Here is a 19,812-nt window from a genome sequence, read left to right as displayed (position 1 = left end):
CACACCGGCAAGCCGTCCCTACGCAGACGTCTAGTCTAGCGTGAGCAAGGATGAATAGCATGAGAAACATGATATCACACATTGACTCCTATGATGCATGCAATGTATACAACAGACGCCATGGGCAGAAGTTCGAAAGAAAAAGAAAAAGAAGTTTTTATATAAGTTAAAAAAGAGCGAAGACAACAAGACGACATCAGGAGTAGTCTCCTAACCCCCTAGCATAACGAGGGTCAGAACCGGGTGCGATACCCATATGGTTGGTTTGGTTTGGTTTTTATTATTTCAGTTCGTTGCCTCAACAGTACAAAGTACAAATATCAAGAGGGACGAACGAAAAGAGAAAATAAAACAGAGCAGAGAGGAAGATGCAACTGAAAGGAAAGAAAAACGGAGAGAAATGGAGAAGGAATGTGGACTGGGCGGATTCATGAACCATTACTAGAGAGAAACGGAGAAGGAATGTGGACTGGGCGGATTCATGAACCATTACTAGAGCAGGGCAATGCATGAACAGAAGGGGCAAGTCCGTCGATATTCATGTTTAAAAAAATTCCAAGCCTTATTTTATTGGTGAAATACATTTTCAAAAAGGAGGGGATATAGTGATATACTAGTGATATACTAGTAACCAATTTGTCGTCATTTAGATCTCGAATCATCCAGTTCCGGCTTGGATGGCGCGATCCCCTGGAACAAACCACAGTTTGACATCTTCATAATCATGCATGCTGCAAGGCTCAGGACGGCAGTTCCCCACAAGTCATGCATACACAGAAGATGCAGACCTGCAGCTCTGATTGAGTCTGATCCTCTAAAGTTCTGTAGAAAATGATCTAATGTCCTCACTTCCTTTCAAGTGAGCAGGGAGGGCATTCCACATAAGGGATGCTCTGGAGGAAAAGGAATTGTACCCTACCATGGATTTATACAAGCAAATTGACAAATTGTTTGTTATACATGTAGTTCCACGAGTTGACCGCTTAGAGGTGGGCATTCAAATGGTCCGCAGGGACCGGGGCTCTGCCAACCGCGGAAGGTTGTAGTAAGGTCACTGTTTTCGAACACAGTGTCCTCCTCCTTGTTTCACGCTGTCAATCTAACAATTGCGTGAACTACAACAAGGTTTATCGAATACTGCCTACTGGTTTACCAGTTTTGGATTATATCAAGTAAATACACATGTAAAATTAGTCTTGTTCCACTGGTGACTTGTGTAGAAGCAAGAGTAAAAATTAATACACTCCTAAGAGCATTATGCACTCTTGAAAGAAGACTGAGCGAGGTTTTACTTTTTATAGTTGGTTGAGTTCTTTTGTCAACTAACACTACACTAGTCTACAGCCAGTAACATGGTGACACCACCTTCTGGGCCTGGCTTTATTCTGCTTTATGACTCAAAAGGTAGTACTACAAGATCTACATGATTGTCAGATTGAGAGAATCACGTCGTCGTTGGCTATGTGCACGTGACTACGGGCGCGCGCGCAGCTGTTTTCAAATCTCCACAGATATACAATGTCTAGATATCAAAAAGATGTGTTCAGTGTGTGCGCCACAAGATCGACTCGATGAGTGTAAGCAGACTGCATGCAGTAGAGTGCATCCAAAGCCAAAGGCAAAGGATAATCTAAAAACGCATTTTATAAAGGGCTAGGGGCTAGGGGTGTGGAAAATAATTATTTCGCTGTTTTACCGATCATCTAGCGCTGGAATTATTTAGGGAAGTATTATCTCCATGGGCTCCGTATCGCCGTAGGTAATTCCAGTTGTATCCACCACTAGGCACCAGTATCAGTTAGGTGATCGTATGTAGCGAGGGGGACTCATGTGCCAATACTAGGTTTCTAGCTGTGACAGAATATGGAGACATCACGTCTTGGTCTCTCTGACTTGCATCACACCGCCGGTCATGGCCGTACTCCTCCTGCAACGCACCATCGTGAGTATGGACATCACCCTGCTTCCTCTTCGCAACCATCAGCCGCTCCGCCAGCACAGGGCCAGCCCGAAGCTGCGCACACGATACTGCACGCTAGAACGCCTCAAGCAGCTCGACAGATACGACAGCTAACGTCCTCACTGCGCGACTGCAATCGCGCTGTGAACGACGTGGACGCTCTGTCCAGAGAGCTACAGGAGCTGGCCAATGACCAGGAGGGCGAGATCAGAGAGGTAACTGGGCTTATAATAATGCTATGCTCGAGGTGCACAGTTGCATAATACATGATTTTCGTGAAATCTAGTACATTGTCATTGTACAATCATGTACTTGACCCCATGCAGTACTAGTACCGGTAATGCCCAAATCCATTGAATCAAAAATGAGGAAAAGAGCGGGAATTACTGTATTGACATTGAACTAATTTGGTAATATATATCTACGTAAACGTGCGTGCCCTCTGATGCATGTGGATGACAGAAGTTCACGGACGTTTCTGCTATGATTGATTTAATTGAGTGTGAAACATGATGATGTGGCTTGGCCCTGCTGCCTCAGCTATCATGGTTATACCATAACCGCTCCGACTATACCGTCTGGGCGAGTACAGACGGTAACGCATGCATTTCACACCACGTTGCAATGTGCTGAGTACTGACCATTCCTAGTAGACCAGTAAATCCACACTACATTGTAGATGTCAGTGTTCCGTGCATTGGACTATTGGACTATTGCAACAAAGTTTCCTTGCTGCAACATGCAATGTTTCTACCCAATCTTGCCGGACGTTAATCAATGTCTCCTGTTACAGCTGCTTCAAGCGAAATACGACGTCCTGAATAGGGCAGCTGTGACCGAAGTTCCTATATGGGAACCCAGTGCCAGCATTACTCAGGCCGCACAACCCTGCAGTTGTTACTTGACATCAGACTTTACTTTACCACACATGTAGCGAAATACTGCCTTCCGTTGTCTATTCTGTACCAGTGTATCCAGGCAGGCAAGCATTGTGGCATGGCCAAGGATCATATCTGAGAAACAGAGGGCCTGGTGAAGGAGAGAGAGAGAGAGAGAGAGAGAGAGAGAGAGAGAGAGAAGGGGGGGGGGGTACAAGGTTCAGATCCTGCTTGAAAGCACAAGTATTTTTCCTACCCTAGCTGCTTTGACCCACAGTTTATTTGGAACCAGTGGTCTTGCACGACGGCAACATGAATGTAGTGATCATGTGAATGGGATTCTAGGTCATGGACCGCTCGGTGGTGGGTCTGATATACTTGCCTCCCATCGCTTAAGGAGCTGTATCTGTGCCTTGATCATGGCGGGTGGTGACTTCTCTGGATATGTGAAGATCAGTCTGACTGCTGCCCACCTTTAACAATATTGTTCTATATTCGAGTTAGTCAGCCCTTCTGAAATCTTATCTGGTGCCACGTATGTATTTGGCTTCATTCAAATAATTCCTAGTATAATTTTTCGTGTGCTGTGCAGCTGAAGTCGCAACTCTCCACCTCGGAGCGCCGACGAAGGAAGGCACAATCCCAAACCAGCCAGCCGTTAGTGAATGACATTAACATTACTTCATGGGATACCATGAGTTCAGCTGCTATTGTTATGTTACTGCATGTGATGTTATAGACTGATGTCCTTAACCCTTTGTGTACGGACCGCAGAACTTTTAATCCCCTTGGATCGAACCTTTTCTATATTTCAATCGATCGTTGGGAATAGCGCACTCGTCATTTTGAGAGAGAAAAAAACTGCACACAATACTTACTAGTATGTTACTAGTACTTGGGAAGTATTTGGTCCTTGAGCCAATTCCAAGCCGCAATGGTCGGACTGGTGGGGATCGTATAGCACTGGTTTAGAAATATTATTAATGGCTTTGATGTTGCGCACAGTACATTGTCATAGCTTTGCAAGCTACTGCTTCCTGCAATCTGCAATCTGTAATCTGATGATTCCCGTAATCTGATGATTCCCGTAATCTGATGATTGGCCTGTCTGTTTGTACTTTTCTTGCCCAAACTGAGCAGGAATGTGCGCTTTCGTGAGCGGCCGGTGTCAAGCTCCGGCTATGATACAAGTCCGGGTGACCGGCCATCTCAGGTGAGAATGGCAGATACTCGTGTTAGCTGCTCTGGCTACACAGTCCCCAAGGTACTCTCAGAGGACGGGTTGTTGTATGAGAGAAAGTATTATTGCAGAATGAAGTATAGGAATAAGGAAGATGTAGAATGAAGAGTGATGAACCTCTGGAGCATGCACTCTTCTATACCTGATGGGTTCTGATCACTATGGTAAAGAAGCGGGAAATACGAATAGTGAGCACATAGTATATTATACTGTATGGATGTCTAAGGATAACTTCATAAGTACACCTGTTACACTCTATCAACTGACCTAGATATAAACACAGGCGCGTAGCACCGCCGTTGGCGGTGGTCCGGAGGGGGGGGGGGTTCGGGGATCTGCCCCCCGTAATTTTTTTGAAATTAGGGTGCAAAATCCTGCATTCTGGGCACTTTTGGCATTGTTTTACTGTGGTGGTCGGGCGAAAAAGTGGTCCGGCCAAAGCCGGACCGGCCGGAGCGGCTGCTACGCCCCTGAAACATACCCTTCCAATGAAGTGCAGTTGACTCAGATTGCTGTAGCGTATACAGCACAGATAGAGCACGGTCTAGATAGCAAGCCAACTCAGTATAATGTCGGCTTTTGTGTGTTTATGTTGAGATGGGAGGGGGGGGGGAGGGGCAAAGAGAAGAGAAAGAGAGAGGAAGTGCACGTGTCTGAGGGGAGGAGTCTTTGTATCAACATTACAAGATTCTTGTTCCTTGCACTACCCACTTACCTACACACCGTTATTGTGTATGCTTGGCTACAGACGACTGGATATGCCAGCAGCACAAACTCTGGAATGGAGTCCCTCTCCGGGATGCTTGGCCAATCACTACGCCAGCAGGACGGTAAATGCTTATAAACTCTGTGTAGCCGCTGCACCATAAGTTTGGGGTGCCCTATTACGCTCAGCACAATGATAATGTTGTCTCGCCAATAGACTCCCTCATTATGCCATGCGGGACGAGTGACCGATGTAATGCAATCTCATTTGACTACTGTTGTAGTGATAGAAATCTGGCCCTGTATGAGACTGCGCAGTGATTGGACTTTGGCAATGTGATATTCCACGTATACCCTGTACAACAAACTTGCTTGGATTCTAAATGGGCCACAATATCATAGATTGGGTATGCACAAGGAAAGGAGTTCGAGCATTCAGGGCAGCACCGTTTATCAGGTGATTCTCAAATGTGTAACACGTTTGCGCTGAGTAGGAACATTGGGTTGATGATACGTGTAGTTGTATGTTGTACTGTGTAAGTTATGCATGGATGCAAAGCCTGCACCCTTTGCAGAGTGATCCCTTCTGGCATGTGTTGGGCTACACTGGTCATAACTGTAGTACATTGTACATGTACCGGTATTAGCTTTCATACTCTACCCGGGAGGCTTTCCTCATTGTTAGAATAGGGCCCTGCTGAACTGACTTCGCGCAACATCATTGAGTCTTTAGCGCCAATGTCCCGGCACATGGTTTTTCAAGGGTCTTTTGATCTTGACTTGTGTGTTGTTGCGCCTTTAACGGTAAATTAGCATCTCAACTACCATTATTGAATGTGTGTGCGTTTGTCATGTTGCACGCATTACTAGCTGTATTGATTATGCAGATGTGTGACAAGGGAAGTGGTATATTCTCCTAGGCTTGGGTGCAGTGTAGTTAGATCAGTGCAAAGTGGAATTCTGGTCATGTTTGCCTGCGGAGACTCGCAGCTACTGTCAGCACTGACTGGCATTGAAACACACTAGCAGTGGGTGAGTTCAGTGTGTTCTTCAATGTTGTCTGGTTAGTTAGTGAAGCTCCTGGCAGTGTGTGTATGATTTCTCAGAGGAGTTGTTTAACTCGTTTGTTTGACTTGTATTCCATTGACTGGAATCATTGTGCCGTACAGAGTTGAGACGCGAGCTGCAGCAGCAGGGACGGACACTGCGACACTTGAGTATGGATCCACTCAGGTAAGTCTCCCGTGAACAAGTAAGGTTCTAGCCCATCAATACAGTAGACCTGTCGACGTGACCACTCTGATAAGGCAGCCACCTGTCCTAGAGGACCACTACAACTAAGACTAGGTGTTATTTCCAGTCAAAATAGCGTGGATAGGAAGACCACCTGTACACAGTGACCACATTTGTAAGGTCCCTTGAGCAGTGGGCTTAGACAGGTTTCACGGTATATGTTGTGCATGTGCTTGCATGTGCCGAGGCCCAGAGTAATAATGCGAGGCATGGTGAGACATTGGTGACTGTCATGCTGACTGATAGTACTGTCGTGGACATGAAAATCCGGTTGCACGTCTAGCGGCCCCAGGGCGCTGGCCATGCAGCCGTGGATAAGCGATACACACACATGCATTTATGCCCTGCAGCCCGCTGGTCGCATCGGATCAAAATGATTGTGCACTGCACGCAGCGTTCTGTACGCGCTGAGGCCGTGAGGGCGCCGGCCCCGGTCAATCGACTAGATTTCCATGTCTGCTACAGTATATTGTCCACAGTGGCGGACACTCTATTCAAACCGCTTTGACAAAAAACTGCTTTCTGCTGATTTGTCTCCATGTCTAAGGCACAGTCAAGCTCCTCCACCTGTTGTGTCCTACCCACCAGCACCAGTTCCCGCTGCAGTAAGTTTTGTAGTACACAGTAACCGTAGTTGTACACCCTTAGCTGATTGCTTATACCGTATTTCTTACTATACATGCAACTGGTGATAATAGTCCCTAGACTTTCTGAAGTGAAGATTCCGTTCAGAGTGGAGAATCACTCTTTTTCAACACTTTACACTGCAAATCTTTATCGAAGCTCTTTTCTCCGTGGCTTTTTTTATACAAACTCTTTTCTTCTGCATTGTTTCTGTTTGTTCTGCGATATCTTAGGCACAACCTCACTCCAATGATGGTCGCTATGGCGATAAGTTACACGGCCTGTCAGAGAGTCTGTCTAGAATTGATGTAAGAGCTGGGACTGTTGATGAACTTGCCATGTTTCACGTGGGTTGCCATTGTTTGTTCCTAGGAGAAGTTGTTGTTCTAGGGTTTACTGTAAAGTAGGAAGTAGGGGGAGGGGGGGGGGATGCAAGCAGCTCTGGAGGCGGTTTGTTCTAAAGTACTCTCAGGTGCCGAAGAACGTAGCAAGTTGTTTCGGCCATATATGCCTCATCTGTACAGCTATGAGCTTTAAATGAGCCGAGCTATCGGCCATGGTGCAAAGGTAGCAACGCATACCGTTATATACTAATATAGACTGGTGTACATGAAAATAAGAATGGGCAAGGCTAGGAAGCTGACCCCTCCCCCCCCCCCCCCCCCCATTTCTTCGTTGTCTGACCGCTGTCTAGTGCAAAGCGACAACAGTGTGTCCCGCACAGAGCATCATAACAATAGAGAGTAGAGCAGGCTTGACTTTGACTAGTTGTGTTTTCTGTGATCAGGGACGGCTAACGTCACAACGGGATCGTGAAGAAGCAGGTCAGTTTTGTACACGTACATGCACATTTAGTGGTGTTCTCTGGACCTGTTTCCTTGTGCGTATATTGTGACGGACTGGTGCAGTGGCTGTATTGATTGTATGTGTGCATGAATCGATGGCACATTGTGTGTGTGTGTGTCTGCTATGTGTGTGTGTGTGTGTGTGTGTGTGTGTGTGTGTGTGTGTGTGTGTGTGTGTGTGTGTGTGTTGATGCGTGGTTTGAAATTCCAGTGTCATCGGCACATCTTCATAACAAGCTTGACACACTGCGAGGGTAAGACACACACACACACACACACACACACACACACACACACACACACACACACACACACACACACACACACACACACATCAACGCCCGCAATGATTGCCAGGAGTTCTGCTATGAACTTGTTCACTTGTTCTTTGGGTTGTGGGCAGCTGCAGGAGAGATTGATTTTGTCCATACAACACCGAATTAGGAGTGTGTTGTTATCTTGTGTGTTGTTTAGCGATCTTCAGCGCTTGGAACAAGGTCAGGGAAAAGGTCCTGTACCATCTGGTCTTGATCAGCACATGTCCACATTGCATCAACAGATGAACAACCTGGAATCCAAGCATCAACAGGTCAGTTGAATTCTGTGGCCGGGATCACTGGTGAGCACACACACTCTTTCTGTGTGGGTACCGGGTGGAATTTTGGGTTTCGTAGCGTATGCGTGCACACTGAGGTAACTATGACTGTCTAGTTGCAGACTGGTACATGTTTGCGAGATGCCTGCACATTGTATGTCTAGTATGAGATGCTGGGCCAGGAACATTCAATTTCCATGTATTGTGTTACTGCAGGCTCTGACATCTCTACAGCAAAGCCTCACCGGTTTACAGCATGCACCTAGTAAGCAGGATGTTCTCCTTCAAGAGGTGAGTGAGGTTGTATTGTTTTAAAAATGTTGACCACAGGTCAGTGCATGTTCACTAGTCAACCGTGAATCGACGAAGAAAACCTCTATTGGCACACAGTGCCTGGGCATTGAAAACACACAATCATTCTCTCTCTCTCTCTCTCTCTCTCTCTCGCTATCTATCTCTCTCTCTATCTCTATCTATGTATCTCTCTACCTAGCTATCTATCTGTAAAGAGAGCTAGCTACCTACTATCTACGTACATGTTCTCATTTCCTTGAAGCCTGAAGGTTCCACTTCCAGTTGCTGTCGCGTTGCGCAACTTGAATATTTTTTTCTGTTTTACAATGCCAGTGTGGAGTTTGGGAACCATGTGACTGGCCTGTGTATATTGAGAAGCCAGGGTGTATTGCTATCACTTTTCAGCTGCCATGCTCATAACATGCTCATAACATGCTCTGCATGTAATGATGTGTATGTGTAAATGCCAGGTGACTCGCCTGAGAGAGGAGATCAAGAGTGGCCAAGAACGTGCTGGCCAGTCTCAGCACAGGCAGGTATGTCAGTCATTCGCACATTGGGAGACGCAGGCATGTAGATAGCATACATCATAGAACATGTACTTAGCTACCAGGATTCCCATTGTGCCATCATCTAATTTCGGTATCATTTCTCGATCGCAATGATCTGTGACTTTCAGACACTGGATTCCACGGAGCGCTTGGCCGGTCGACTCGACAGTCTTGACGTGTCCTTGCGTAGGCAAGCCGAGGAGAAGAGTGCGGTGTTAGAGCGACTAGATCAGCTGCAGCGACGTATCACAGGACAGGAGGAGCAGCGTAGCAGCACTCTTGCCCACGTGCTGAAGCTGCAGGAGAAGATCGGGGACATGGAGCGGGAGCGGGATCGTCTTACAATGCAGGTTGGTACTGTCTTGACCACTGGTCCTGCTGTTAACATTGCCATTCCACAGTGGCTTGGCCAACTCTTTACCCTTGTCTGGGCACCCAGTTTAGGTACCGGCAGCAAACCCTTTGCTGCTGTGTACTATGAACTTGGCCAGGGCTTGTCTTGAGTCAGAGATATAGAGTTTAGAGTTTAGGTCCTATTTTCCTGTTACAGATCAGGTACATTGCTGTACAGTATACTGTCCTGTGTATGAAGCCTGTGTCCAGGGTGTAGTCGTAAAAGTCGTTATCTACCCGGCATCTGTGTGCTTTGCAGGTTGAGCTGATGAAAGCCGAAATGCAGAAGCAAGAAACGCTCCGGTCGACACGCGATGAGCAGGGCGTGACTGCGGCGCTGCGAGAAAGTGAGCGAGTGAACGCCGAGCTAATATCTCGCCTCCAGCACTTCGAGGAAGATGCCAGGACACTGCGCTCTGGCAATGAGCAGTTACAGGGTGAGCTGCGGCGCTCCCTGGCCGCATCACACCACGATGCTGAAGTCAGTGGCAAGGAGAAAGACAAGGCTGTGCAGCTGATGCAGAAGTAAGACAGTGCTATCACCTTGATGTCAGCTCGCTGTCCTCTAGCTTGCGTCTTTTAAAATTGACATGCACCGTATTGTAGCTTCATAGCCCTCTTCAGCAAAATTCATGTCAACGGGTGTCAATGGGTGTTAAGTTAGTGCCAAGAAGTTCTCCCTAACCAAGCCACTTGCCGTCTTCTGTAACTGCTCACTCTTTGCCCCACCGGCACAGCAACAGAAACAGCTTGTGCCATGTCAAACCTTCTGGCCGATGACCATCACCAGTAAGCTGTCAGGTTAGCTCTGATATCTATTCCCTGAAAGGGGAGAGTGGACGGTTATTTCTGTCTGTTGTGATGCTACCGGATGCTAACGTTTCTATTCTCGTTTACTTTCTGACCAGGTACAAAGCACGCCTGCAGGCAGAGTCTGAACAGAAACAGGCCATGCAGGTAAGGTGGCACTGTCCCTGATTTGTAAACACCTCAACCCTTTTGTGTCTCCTTCATATCAACTTCAGCTCGCCACATTACCTTTACGGGATACCAGTACAATTACACTCACCTGCATGTGTGTATCAAAGGCAATTTTTCGGCAGTTGGTGCGAGAGTGACAGCTGAGATGGGCACTACCCTTGCCATGTTGATCTCATTGAAAGAAGAGGTCTCTACCACCTCCTGCCTCTACTAGCAGAGTTGATTATGGGCTACCTTTACCTTTCCTTACCTCACCTTACCCAGGAGTGACCTATGAGTGACCTAGAAGCCCAGCCTAGTTTTTTTTCTTTCTACAAAATCCACTTATCTCCAGACACTGGGCTGAATGATGGAGTGTGGTGGTGGGGCCCATTAAGCTCCGCCGACCAGAGGTCTCGGCTTCATAGCTCCATGGACGCACCAAAGGGATATTGGGTAGGGAGGATTAAATTGAAAAAGAAAACAGAAGAAAGAAAATGGAAAGATTGTATTGCTCAGTGAGCAAAAGAATATAGTGGCACAGAGAGTACTAACATGCTGCTGAAGGCCAGTGTATCAGTGTAGATTATATTTTGGTCCTTGGATCATCATGCATGCCTTTGCCGTGTTGAAATGAACACCTATATTGGCATGTAACGTTGCCGTGCTGCATAGCGGCGCAGTCTAGCAAACCTTGCTGTGATTCTCTCACAGTCTCTCTATTGCATCACATGTGTTGACTGCTGCAGCAACGACTCCAGCAACTGACTGAGCAACGTGAACTAGAAAAGGCACAGGTAGGATGATGGTGTAGAAGTCACAAGTACTTTGTTGGTTAACTGCTGGTGAAGCCAGTGCAACAACATAATGATCCTGAATCAAAACTTTGGGGCATTATGTGAGGGGATGTAGCATAAAACTGTACCCCCCCCCCCCCCACACACACACATGCCCAGACCTGCTTTTCATGTTCCTACTGATCTAAATGCTGCTGATGATGTTCACGGATGAATTCAATCACTGCATCAACTTTTCATACTCACCCTGTGTATTCAGCCTATTGCAATGTGCCCTCTGCCACAGCTGCAGTCTGAACTGTCAACATGGACAGCAAGATATACGACCACAGAAGAGGATCGAATGGAGCTGCAAAAGGTGCGCATTAGTCTGTTTGCCTATGCAGTTCATACTGGGAATGCGATGTGCCCTGGTACTATGCGGGGTAGTGTATGTAGTGGGTGCCATGGGTGTTGTAGTACCCTGGCACAATGCCAGCATAAACATGCGCTGCCTTGAAGTACATGTTGCACCACACTACATTGTACTGCATACATATTCAACTGGCAGTCTGTGCAGGCTTGTCCTTATGCGGCACGGCTTTAGAATGTAGTGCATCATATTCATGTTTGATGCTTGGACTAAGGGACTCTGGTACGTCCGCCGCACCTCACTGGTCTGCACAGTACTGCACTGTACTGCATGATGTTCTACCTATGCTACTCTCTGACATATCCATACCCATTCCAATGTTACATACATACATGTAAGTTGAACTGCCATAGTGTATGTGTCCTATTGCCATGTTCAGGAACTGGACGCTCTCAGGGCCGAGGGCCAAGAGGCACTCCGGCATTACAAGGTGAGTAGAGGCTGACCGTCAATTTTGTGTATGTGTGCGTGTGTGCGTGTGTGTGTGTGTTGCTACTTCGAAAGAAAAGTATGTCTAACATAGCTGTTCACTATCATCGCTCCAGCGATGGGCATGTGTGTGTGCGTGTGTGCATGTGTGCGTGCTGTACTATTCACGTTGTCCTTCCATCTGGTCATCTGCTGCCACACTCGTCGCAAGCATTACTACCGCAGTTCTTCAAAGTACCTTTTTGAGTACATGTACCACGAAATTGCACACCGGGCAGAGTGTGTTCCGCTTACTGCCGTGCTCTTCGTTAGAATATCTAGCATGTCAGTATTGCATGCAGCTTAAAGGGCTTGGTCATGACACTAGTCTGGTCTTTGAGTCAGACTCACATGCCAACCACTAGTGTATCTCGCATTGTTGCTGTTCTTCCCATGCTTTTTTAGACTCAACACGGCCATTCCTCATCACTCACAGAAAAACTAACGTCCAAGCTCGGCAGAATACGTGAGAAGGAAAAGGTGAGGAGACAGACTTGAATGCTGCATGGTCGATGGTCTTTGAATTGCTTCAGCACCCTGACTGTGTGTACACTGTGACATGACTGTGTACAACTACAAAAGGCTTTGTTACCGGTACTAATCATTTTTCTGCCCATGCCGGTCACTATGTATTGCCTAGGAGCTCCAGCAGCAACTGAAAACATGTGTACACCGTGAAGGTGTGATGCGAGAGGAGATTGAGCGGCTCAAGAGGACAAGTAAAGAGGTCAGTGAATTCACTCTTCCCAGTGTATAGGGCACTATCATGTCGGTGTCAGTAGTGTGTGTGCCTTGCTGGAAGCTGCCAATAATCGAAGTTCAGCCTTGACATGAGCACTCGCAGGCTTCTCTGTGGAACATCTGTTTGGTGCAAACGGCATTGTCATGTATATCCGAAGCACATAATGATGTCAGATATGTGGTGTTTTTCCTCTATTTTCCTTTCGTTCTCGTTTTTGCTGTTTGTGCCATAATTATAGTTTCAGCTGCAACACCAGAAGCAAGTGGAGGCATTGATGACGCAGCTGAAGCAGCAAAGTGTAAGTGTAGCATTCTTTCTCACACTTCACATCAGCCATAAGTAGTGCAGGGTCAGGGGCGTCAGACACGCTACAGTCACTAAGGTATTGACCGTACCACTCTTTGCCCCGTAAAACGAAAAAAAACTGCAACGATTTGAGCTCCAAATTTCGAAAGAAAATTCAGCAAAGCGACCTGCACCCACCAAGTAAATTGTGCCTCAGATGGCGGACCGTGCCACCCTAAATTACCTTCCGACGCCCCTGAGGGTCACGGTGGACAGCCATGTTGCAAGACAAAAAAAGCAGCAAAGTGTAAGTGTAGGATTTCCACCAAAGAGCTCAGGCTAGTAGGCACACTGTACGCCGGCCCTGTTGATCATGCTGTGAATCATGTGTGACTGGATATTCTGCTGTTTCTCTGCTCACTGCTGTCCGTGCAGGCAAGTGCAGATCAGCGTATGGAGGCAATGACCCAGAGACAGCATCAGCAGCTGAAAGAACTTTCACAAATCATTGATCAACAAAAGGTACCATAGTGCGATATTTTAAGATACTTTTTATCGAATCTAATTCCCTTCTGGCATCCTTCCTTTCTCCAGGTTTTGGCCCAAACACAGAGGAGATAAAATGTTCACCTTCTGTACTAATTGACCTTTTTCTCTTTTATATGCACATGTCTTCATTACCACCAGCACAGCCCCCTACTCTAAGCATGATGGTTGTAATGACCTGACTAAGCCGGCAAGTCTTGTGCGTGAACACGCATCCATGTACGTGCATGCTTGTACATTCAGGGTAATGTCAGCAGTGATAAAGCCAGGCTGGACGAGCTGAACGCGGAGAAGAGGCTCGCCTCCGGTGAACACATTCGTATGCAGCGCCGCTGTGTCGAGTAAGCTGAGTGCATTCTCCTTTTTCTATTTTTCTAGTTTCCCGTGGTACTCCTCCGTGTTCGAACGCCATTTTTACCAGGATGCAAGCCTATTTACTAGTATTTAGAGCTGTAATGGGTATCAGAGTTGCAGACATCACCACACAACATACTAGTAACACTGTGTACTCGCAGGAGTTTTAATTTTTGTGTTATGTGGTGATTATAATTTATAGTGGTGTTGTCTGCAACTCTGATGTTCTTTATAACTCAAGTAAATCACTGTCTTCGCGTTTTGTGTACAAGGCATAAGGTTTTGTTTTGTTTTCATTTGTTCTATCTGACTCACTCCGTGCTTGTTGGAGTCGTTGGTAGTAAGGTAATCCCTGAGGCAGGTCTTTAGCGTCATCCATATTGACCCTTTCTGTGTTGCTTGGGTGCAGGCTTGAAAAAGAATTAGACACTTTCAAGCGGAAGGTGACACAACAGAGAGAAGCATACAAGGAGAAGGTATGGAAGTCAACGTCAATATATCACAATAATTGTTCTAGGGGAATGCAGAGATACTAATGCATGGAAAGGACTGTTGTCTAAAATGTCATTTTGAACTGCATTTTTTATGGCTTACTTGCTAAAGCCCTGCATAGGTCAGTGCACAAACACCATCCAACATGTTGGGAAAGGGGGACGTGGACTTGCTGATTGAATTCCTATGCCAGGATCACGAGGAGAGAGGGGGGGGGGGGAGGAGCTATCCTGCAGGTATAATTGAAGGTGTAGTTTTGGGGTTTATGCACTCACTTGCTCTCTACCTCTTTCTTTGATTTGGTTCTTCTTCTCTCTCTGCCTCTCTATCTCTCTGTCTTCCTCCTCCTCCTTCTTGTCCTCTCTCTCATCCTCTGTGTACTTCCCTCCTTCTTGGTGTGTGTGTGTGTGTGCGCGCGTGCACGCGTCTTCCTCTAGATCTCTCAACTAAAGGAGAGATGTATCACTTCGGATGGTCAAACACTGAAGTGAGTAGCACAATGGATGTGTTCATGGAATTGATTTGGATGGCATGCAATGAAGCTCCCTTAAAACGAGGATACTGCATGAGAGCCGGAGAAAGGAGGTTGAAGGGAATGGGTCAGCAGTTTCTCCTGGGCATTAGGCAGCTAGCTGACCCGATATACTGATTGTGTTCAACTACAGAAGAGAGATACATGGGGATTACCTTAGCAGCGCAGTTGCCTGACAACTTGTGCAAAGCCAATACCAAAGCCCAGGTGCCATGAAGAATATACTGGAAGATTTTATTATTTCCTTCCACCATTTATGGAAATTATTTTTTATCATCACGTGCTGCACGATGGACGCGTGGACAACGTGTGCATGTGTGGGCCAACTTGGCTTTGTTGCTCAAAGCCGTCATTTTTGGCAGTCTACATTGTATGTGCACCGCATGTTACACATATCAGGATACTGTAAATCAACTAATTTTCGCTGGCGATTTAGTTTCGCTGATTTCGCCACTTGGTGCCAGCCGGCCAAAGTTTGTCATAGAGTCAAATGATGCATGATTGAGCCATGGCTACATGTGAGAGCAACAACTACCAATCGATCTCTCTTTTGAAAACCCCAATCGGCCAAAGTTTGAGGACGACCAAAAGTTTCATTTCGAGATTGGCCAAAGTTTCTCACCAGCCAAAATGTGTTGATTGACAGTATCTTGCCAACCCTCAAAACATCACCAGTGTAGGGATTACAGGTACACGTTACCTTTCCATACTGTAAACGGCCTAATATTGTATTTGCGACGGATTAATGTTCGCTATTTTCGCGAGAAGAGCGTAACGTGGATATTAACCATTGTGAAATCTAACTTCAACAGTGGGTGTATGTAAATGGCCCCAGTGCTTCACGAACTTTTGCCATCGCAAACTGGCTGGTTCTAAGAAATCGCTAAAATTTAGTGACACGAATATTGGGCAGTTTACAGTAGTTTGCAATACTGCATGATGCGATATGCCCCCGGTGTGAGCACAGTTACAGTGCATGATGCGATATGCCCCCGGTGTGAGCACTGTTAGTGCATGATGCGATATGCCCCCGGTGTGAGCACAGTTACAGTGCATGATGCGATATGCCCCCGGTGTGAGCACTGTTAGTGCATGATGCGATATGCCCCCGGTGTGAGCACAGTTACAGTGCATGATGCGATATGCCCCCGGTGTGAGCACAGTTAGTGCATGATGCGATATGCCCCCGGTGTGAGCACAGTTAGTGCATGATGCGATATGCCCCCGGTGTGAGCACAGCTAGTGCATGATGCGATATGCCCCCGGTGTGAGCACAGTTAGTGCATGATGCGATATGCCCCCGGTGTGAGCACAGTTAGTGCATGATGCGATATGCCCCCGGTGTGAGCACAGTTACTGCATGATGCGATATGCCCCCGGTGCGAGCACAGCTAGTGCATGATGCGATATGCCCCCGGTGCGAGCACAGCTAGTGCATGATGCGATATGCCCCCGGTGCGAGCACAGCTAGTGCATGATGCGATATGCCCCCGGTGCGAGCACAGCTAGTGCATGATGCGATATGCCCCCGGTGCGAGCACAGCTAGTGCATGATGCGATATGCCCCCGGTGCGAGCACAGCTAGTGCATGATGCGATATGCCCCCGGTGCGAGCACAGCTAGTGCATGATGCGATATGCCCCCGGTGCGAGCACAGCTAGTGCATGATGCGATATGCCCCCGGTGCGAGCACAGCTAGTGCATGATGCGATATGCCCCCGGTGCGAGCACAGCTAGTGCATGATGCGATATGCCCCCGGTGCGAGCACAGCTAGTGCATGATGCGATATGCCCCCGGTGCGAGCACAGCTAGTGCATGATGCGATATGCCCCCGGTGCGAGCACAGCTAGTGCATGATGCGATATGCCCCCGGTGCGAGCACAGCTAGTGCTTGCACGAAAAATACTCTAATTTGAGCATCAGCCACCGATAGTCAGGACTGCTTCTCCAGCCTGTGAGATGTGTGTCATGTTTCCCTGCCTGCTCCCATGCTCATGGTTGCTCCTGCATTTATTTGCTCATGCAATGTATACATTGGCCGCTGTGTGTTTGCACTAGGGATGTACAGTCGCAGCTTTCTGCATCGCGGCGACTCGGCGAGCAGATCCTTCAAGACCAGGAGGTGAGCGAAAAGAGATACGAATGCTACACTTGAATGATGACGGACAGGCATGTGAATCTAACAGCACTCGGGGCACTGCATAGCTCTAGCACTATCAATACACTCAAACCAGAAACTACGCACTCAACTATGTACTGGTGAAGTATGAATGTAAGGTGTGCATTGACAATCAGTCCTGAAAGAAACATGCCAAACGAAAGACTATCCATATGGCTTTGAATGAAAGTTATTGTGAACAAAACTTGTCATACATCATAATCATGTGAGTGACCTAAGCGCTTGTGAACTGCACACTAGCATGCCGACTGCCTCATACAGATGTACTTGTGGCTTTATTGCTCAGGCCTATAAGTGGTTATTTGCACTGAACCTCAAGTTTGATGTCTGCATCTTGCCTTGTGCTCAGTGGATGTGTTGCTGTTGTTGTTTCAAATCTCTATTCTCACGATAGTTGCTTCTGCTGTTTTGGCTGCCCTCACTGTGTACAGACAATCTTGAGAGCAGTGGCAGGAGAGGTGGACTCACTGATCACACAAGTCACAGAGCACTCTGCCTTACCTAAGCCGGTGAGCACACCGTTCTCATGGTGGTCATGGGAGGAAAATGCACTGGGTATTTCCCCTGGGGAAATTAAATTCAATTATGTGACAAGGCTGAGGAGGAGGGGGGGGGGGGGGCTGCAGGAGCTTCATTCCTTTGCCGATACAAATATTGTTGTGGAACAGCGTCGGAGTTATTGAACAGTGGCTCTATTGCAAAACTTCATTCGGGCATTAAAATACAAACATTTTGTTTTGCTCCTCTTCTGTATAGATTCTACCCGACACATCGGGTATGGAGACAGACGCCCGGAAATGGGTCTCTGCGATATTGGTAAGTGCTATGTAACATAGGTTTCTCATACTTTGAACCACAGCTAGTAAATATGCACACATGTCTTCTCCGTATGCCGCACACACACACACACACACACACACACACACACACACCTTGGACCTTGGACGCGCTGCCATGTTCTGGCTATGCGGACCCCATGGGGGGTTGAGCAGGTTCGGAACAGTAGGGGCGATGACGGGATAGGTCCTGTGGTCTACTGAAACGCCGACCGCAATTGCAAACGATGCAGAAGGAGCTACGGTCTGTGTCGGTTGCTCTGGCCGAGCCACGGCTGCACTTGTGACGTTTCATGCCTTGGCGCGATAGCACACAGCGGTTGCAGCGGGCGCAGTGGAAGCTGCAGCGTTCACAGGACATATTGTTTGTGACCGGTGACTCAAGTGTGTCAGAAGATGCCTCTGCTGGTGATGTTGCTGGCGAGCACTTGTGTCGGGCAAATCCACCCTTGCTCCGGAACCATCTGTCGCACTGATCGCAGTGACAGCTTCCTGGCTGTTGGCTTACGGGTAGGGCACGCGTAGCTGTACACACACACGCACACACACACACACACACACACACACACACACACACACACACACACACACACACACGTGTCTTCTCTGTAATTGTATGCCGCACACACCTCGATTGTCCTGGAACATCTTTCATGAGTACATGAATACACCGTTGCTGTGGGATGATGTCATGGTGATGATGTATGATGTCATGATGATGGTGTTTGCATAGCTATTGGTTGTCCAATATGTCCATACTTACAGTGCATTGGTCTTCGATTGTTTCCCATTGTGTTGTTACTCTCTATTCAGGGCAAGCTAGCCTGGCTGCAGCGGGAGTTACAGCTCAAAGAGCAGCGGGAGAAGTTTCGGAAAGCTTCTGACGCTAGCAGCCGTGGTTTAACGTGATATGAGAATCTAATTTAAAACGACGGTCTTATCGCCCTTTCCTACCTTTGTCACGTTTACTTGATATCAATAGCCAAGACTTGATAGCCAGCCTTGACAACCTCACTGGAGTATTGCTCTGTGAAGCCAGAACAGATTGACAACTTTCTAGTGGCACATTGTCACCATGCCAATGAATTGCCTTACAAACTTCTACCCTTGACATAGCGTTCCATTATTACCAGACGTGACACTCAGCCGGATGAAATACTAGCATTGCCGCTTACCGTGGGGTGAGAATTTGACAACATTTTCAACAACATACAACTTTGCAGGTATTTTTGGCGAAGCCCCAAAGTCCCAATTATCAGTGTTCCTATTGAAATGAATCATCCACTATTTGATGTAGTACCGACTGTATGGTTTACAGACACCAGTGCTGGTCACTTTACACTGTTTAAAACTATTCTCCAATTATTTAGTGTGGGTATTGGTTACAATCACATTACGTGACATGTAGCCATAGCGTCCTATCTCCAACCATGTCCCATAGTGTTGTAAGAGAGGGTCACGTGTGTGTATGTGTGTGTGGACGTGTGTGTGTGGGGGGGGGGGGAGACCAAGGGTATGGCTGTGGGTGAGTCTGCTGATCGCCGTGACATTGTTGTCGGAGCAGACAAGATTGAGGTGGTGGAACAATTCACCTACCTTGGCAGTGTGCTCTCCTCGGATGGTCTTGCCTGTGCTGATGTCCGCTCTCGCCTTGCGAAAGCCTCAGCTGTGTTCGGAGCCCTCAAAGCTCCCGTCTTTGATAATAAGACCCTGTCGCTGCGCAGCAAGAGGCGTGTGTATGAGGCTGTCGTCCTCACGACCCTCTTGTATGGTGCGGAGACGTGGACCACCAAGGCAGGCCACCTCCAGAAGCTAAACACGTTTCACCAT

The 19,812-nt window shown here is 47.4% G+C and overlaps 1 protein-coding gene across 3 annotated transcripts; it reads left to right on the top strand.

Annotated features, from left to right (window-relative positions):
* Positions 1-1,679: 1,679 nt before the first annotated feature.
* On the top strand, positions 1,680-19,413 carry LOC135820059 (centrosomal protein of 128 kDa-like). Of its 3 annotated transcripts, none has more exons than XM_065333371.1 (29): positions 1,680-2,175; positions 3,431-3,495; positions 3,979-4,051; positions 4,827-4,908; positions 5,953-6,016; positions 6,630-6,681; positions 6,934-7,008; positions 7,488-7,524; positions 7,757-7,799; positions 8,020-8,134; positions 8,357-8,431; positions 8,905-8,970; positions 9,114-9,335; positions 9,638-9,903; positions 10,287-10,335; positions 11,088-11,135; positions 11,422-11,493; positions 11,927-11,977; positions 12,421-12,495; positions 12,656-12,742; positions 12,996-13,055; positions 13,478-13,564; positions 13,832-13,929; positions 14,352-14,418; positions 14,872-14,921; positions 17,026-17,089; positions 17,578-17,655; positions 17,903-17,962; positions 18,796-19,413. In XM_065333371.1, exons 1-29 carry the CDS (start codon positions 1,864-1,866, stop codon positions 18,889-18,891), a joined length of 2,589 nt encoding a protein of 862 aa, XP_065189443.1. In that variant the 5' UTR covers positions 1,680-1,863; the 3' UTR covers positions 18,892-19,413. The 3 variants fall into 3 exon arrangements, 2 of the variants coding, with proteins under 2 accessions (XP_065189443.1, XP_065189438.1); XM_065333366.1 differs by having other exon boundaries at positions 6,624-6,681; XR_010554024.1 differs by lacking the exons at positions 13,832-13,929; positions 17,026-17,089; positions 17,578-17,655; positions 17,903-17,962; positions 18,796-19,413 and having other exon boundaries at positions 6,624-6,681.
* Positions 19,414-19,812: the final 399 nt, after the last annotated feature.

The sequence above is a fragment of the Sycon ciliatum genome, chromosome 1 (assembly GCF_964019385.1).
Source record: "Sycon ciliatum chromosome 1, ocSycCili1.1, whole genome shotgun sequence".
NCBI classification, from domain to species: domain Eukaryota; kingdom Metazoa; phylum Porifera; class Calcarea; order Leucosolenida; family Sycettidae; genus Sycon; species Sycon ciliatum.
The sequence above is the reverse complement of the archived record's forward strand: the minus strand, read 5'-3'. Positions and strand labels throughout refer to the sequence as shown.